Consider the following 2748-nt stretch of genomic DNA (forward strand, 5'->3'; position numbering starts at 1 on the left):
ATAAATAAGGATAGTGTAGAGCTTAATGAAATTAGTTCTATTTCTACAAATATATACGATCCTGGTCAATGGAAGCAAATCGATATAAAGTTGAGAGATCTATTAGTAGAAAGAGGTCCAATTAGAGATTATGATCTTCATTTTCCTAGGGATGAAAATAATAGGCACTTCTCTACGCTACATTACATTCGTAAATTACCTAATGGTGAAAATATGATAAAGATGGTTAGTGTATTCGAAGGATTCGGATAAGGTATATTGTTTTTGTTGTAAATTATTTGATTCAATACCTAACACGAGTCACTTAGTCAATGAAGGAACTAGGAATTGGAAAAATCTAGGTATTATGATCAAAAGTCATGAAATAACTAATGAACATATTACTAGCATGAATAAGTGGATTAATTTAGAAGTGAGATTGTTAAAAAATAAGACAATTGACAAAAGTCTCCAAGAATAAATAAACCAAGAGAAAGATCATTGAAAAAAAGTATTATTGAGAATTATTGCTGTCGTAAAAAATCTTGCAAAAAATAATTTAGCATTTCGGGGAAAGAATGAAAAGATCTATCAAAGTAATAATGGAAATTTTTTAAGTCTTATTGAAATGATTGCAGAATTTGATCCAGTAATGCAAGAACATGTTCGACGCATTCAACATGGTGAAATTCACAATCATTATTTAGGTCATAAGATTCAAAATGAATTGATTCAAATGTTAGCATCTGAAATTAAAACTATAATAATTAAAAAGATTAAAGAAGTAAAATACTTTTCTGTAATACTTGATTGCACTCCTGATGCAAGCCATTAAGAACAAATGACCCTAGTTTTAAGATGTGTAGATACTTCAACAAGTCCAGTAAAAATAGAAGAATATTTTTTAGAATTTTTAGAAGTAGATGATACCTCTGAAAAAGGCTTTTTTGGTGCACTTATAAATATAATAGAAAAATATAAACTTGAGGTTAATGATATAAGAGGACAAGAGTATGACAACGGGTCTAATATGAAAGGAAAACATCAAGGTGTACAAAGAAGATTATTAGATATAAATCCTAGAGCATTTTACACACCATATGGATGTCATAACTTAAATTTAGTATTATGTGATACTGCTAACTCATGTCCTAAGGCTATATCTTCTTTTGGAGTAATACAACAAATTTATACCTTATTTTCTTCTTCTACAAAACGATAGAAAATTTTACAAGATAATGTATCTACATTAACTCTTAAACCTTTGTCACAGACACGTTGGGAAAGTCGTATTGAAAGTGTCAAAGCAATTAAACATCAAGCTCCTAAAATAAGAGATGCATTAGTTCAATTAGCGGAAACTAGTGAAGATCCTAAAATAAAGAGTGAGGCTATATGTTTAGCTACATATGAGATTGAAAATTTTGAATTCTTGTTAGGCATGAATATATGGTATGATATATTGTTTGCTGTTAATTCAGTTAGTAAGAACTTACAATCTGAAGACATGCATATTGATGTTGCTATAGATCAATTAAAAAATCTTCTTTCTTATTTGAAAAGTTATAGGAAAAATGGATTCATGAATGCTTTGAATTCATCTAAAGAAATTGCAAATAAAATGGAAATAGAACCTATATTTCGTGAAAAACGTGTGGTCCGTAGAAAAAAACAATTTGATAAAAATAGTAATGATGAAACAACAAGATCGGCTGAAGAATCTTTTAGAATTGATTACTTTTTATATATAGTAGATCAAGCTATTTCTTCAATTCAAAATAGGTTTGAACAATTCACCATATATGAAGATGTTTTTGGTTTTTTGTTTAATTTTAGAAAGTTAAAATCTTTAAATGAAGAGAATTTGAAAAAGTGTTGTCTTAATCTTGAAAACTTTTTAAAGCACGGTAAATATTCTGATATTGATGGTCTTGACCTGTTTTTGGAGTTAAATGTTTTAAAAGAAGTTTTACAAATAGAAACTAGTACCCCTATTGATACTTTAAGTTTTATTAAAAAAACAGATTCTTTTCCAAATGCATTCATTGCTTATAGGATATTGTTAATAATACCTGTAACAGTTGCTTCTGCTGAAAGAAGTTTTTCAAAATTAAAGTTGATAAAATCTTATTTGCGGTCAACTATGTTACAAGAAAGATTAAATGGATTAGCTATATTATCGATTGAAAATAGTATTTTAATGAATCTTGAGTACAAAAGTTTGATTAGCAATTTTGCATCTCAAAAAGCTAGACAGATTATTTTTAAATAAATTTTTAAAGTATTTTATACTTATTAAAAATTTATTATTATTATTATTATTATTTTAAAAAAGGCCTCATTTAGTGAGTTCGCCCTAGGCCCCCAAATGTATTGGGCCGCCCCTAGCTGTTCTCACAAGTTTTCCCATTTCACTGTGTGCACGTTATTTGTCAATGTAGCGTTTTTCCTTTTTTAAGCTAAAATTTCCTTGAGGCATTAGTCCAAGACATGTGGAGGAAAAAAGAAAGTCATTTTTAATTTAAAAAAAGGAAAAGATATTCTTTTTTATCTGAATTTGGAAATCTAATATTAAAGGTAAATGAGAGCAGCTGACCTTTTCTGACCTCTAGAAGTCTGCCATGCTTTTGAAAGACTAATGGAAGATAATAGGAAGCTACCTAGCACCTAGACGCCAGGCTGGTGCCTAGAGGCCTAGAAGGCCCAAAAATGGCAAGTTAAAATAATTACTAAATAAAATAGAAATCAAAAAAATTGTTATAATATAAC

At 28.6% G+C, this 2748-nt stretch overlaps 1 protein-coding gene across 1 annotated transcript; it reads left to right on the top strand.

Annotated features, from left to right (window-relative positions):
• The first annotated feature begins 286 nt into the window (after window positions 1-286).
• On the top strand, window positions 287-2334 carry LOC149751343 (uncharacterized). The gene is made up of 3 exons (XM_089927292.1): window positions 287-1177; window positions 1253-1459; window positions 1874-2334. The coding sequence occupies exons 1-3, from the start codon at window positions 821-823 to the stop codon at window positions 2249-2251; spliced, it is 942 nt and encodes a 313-aa protein (XP_089783418.1). The 5' UTR covers window positions 287-820; the 3' UTR covers window positions 2252-2334.
• Window positions 2335-2748: the final 414 nt, after the last annotated feature.

This window comes from Phoenix dactylifera, chromosome 14 (assembly GCF_051530095.1).
Source record: "Phoenix dactylifera cultivar Ajwa chromosome 14, Ajwa_hap1_PhDact_Kaust_v1.1, whole genome shotgun sequence".
Classification (NCBI taxonomy): domain Eukaryota; kingdom Viridiplantae; phylum Streptophyta; class Magnoliopsida; order Arecales; family Arecaceae; genus Phoenix; species Phoenix dactylifera.

Coding starts and splice junctions, on each gene's coding strand:
- LOC149751343 (XM_089927292.1), top strand. CDS start 821: ATGACCCTAGTTTTAAGATGTGTAGATACTTCAACAAGTCCAGTAAAA. Junction 1,178..1,252: donor TACAACAAATTTATACCTTA/TTTTCTTCTTCT, acceptor CCTTTGTCACAG/ACACGTTGGGAAAGTCGTAT. Junction 1,460..1,873: donor TATTGTTTGCTGTTAATTCA/GTTAGTAAGAAC, acceptor AATCTTGAAAAC/TTTTTAAAGCACGGTAAATA.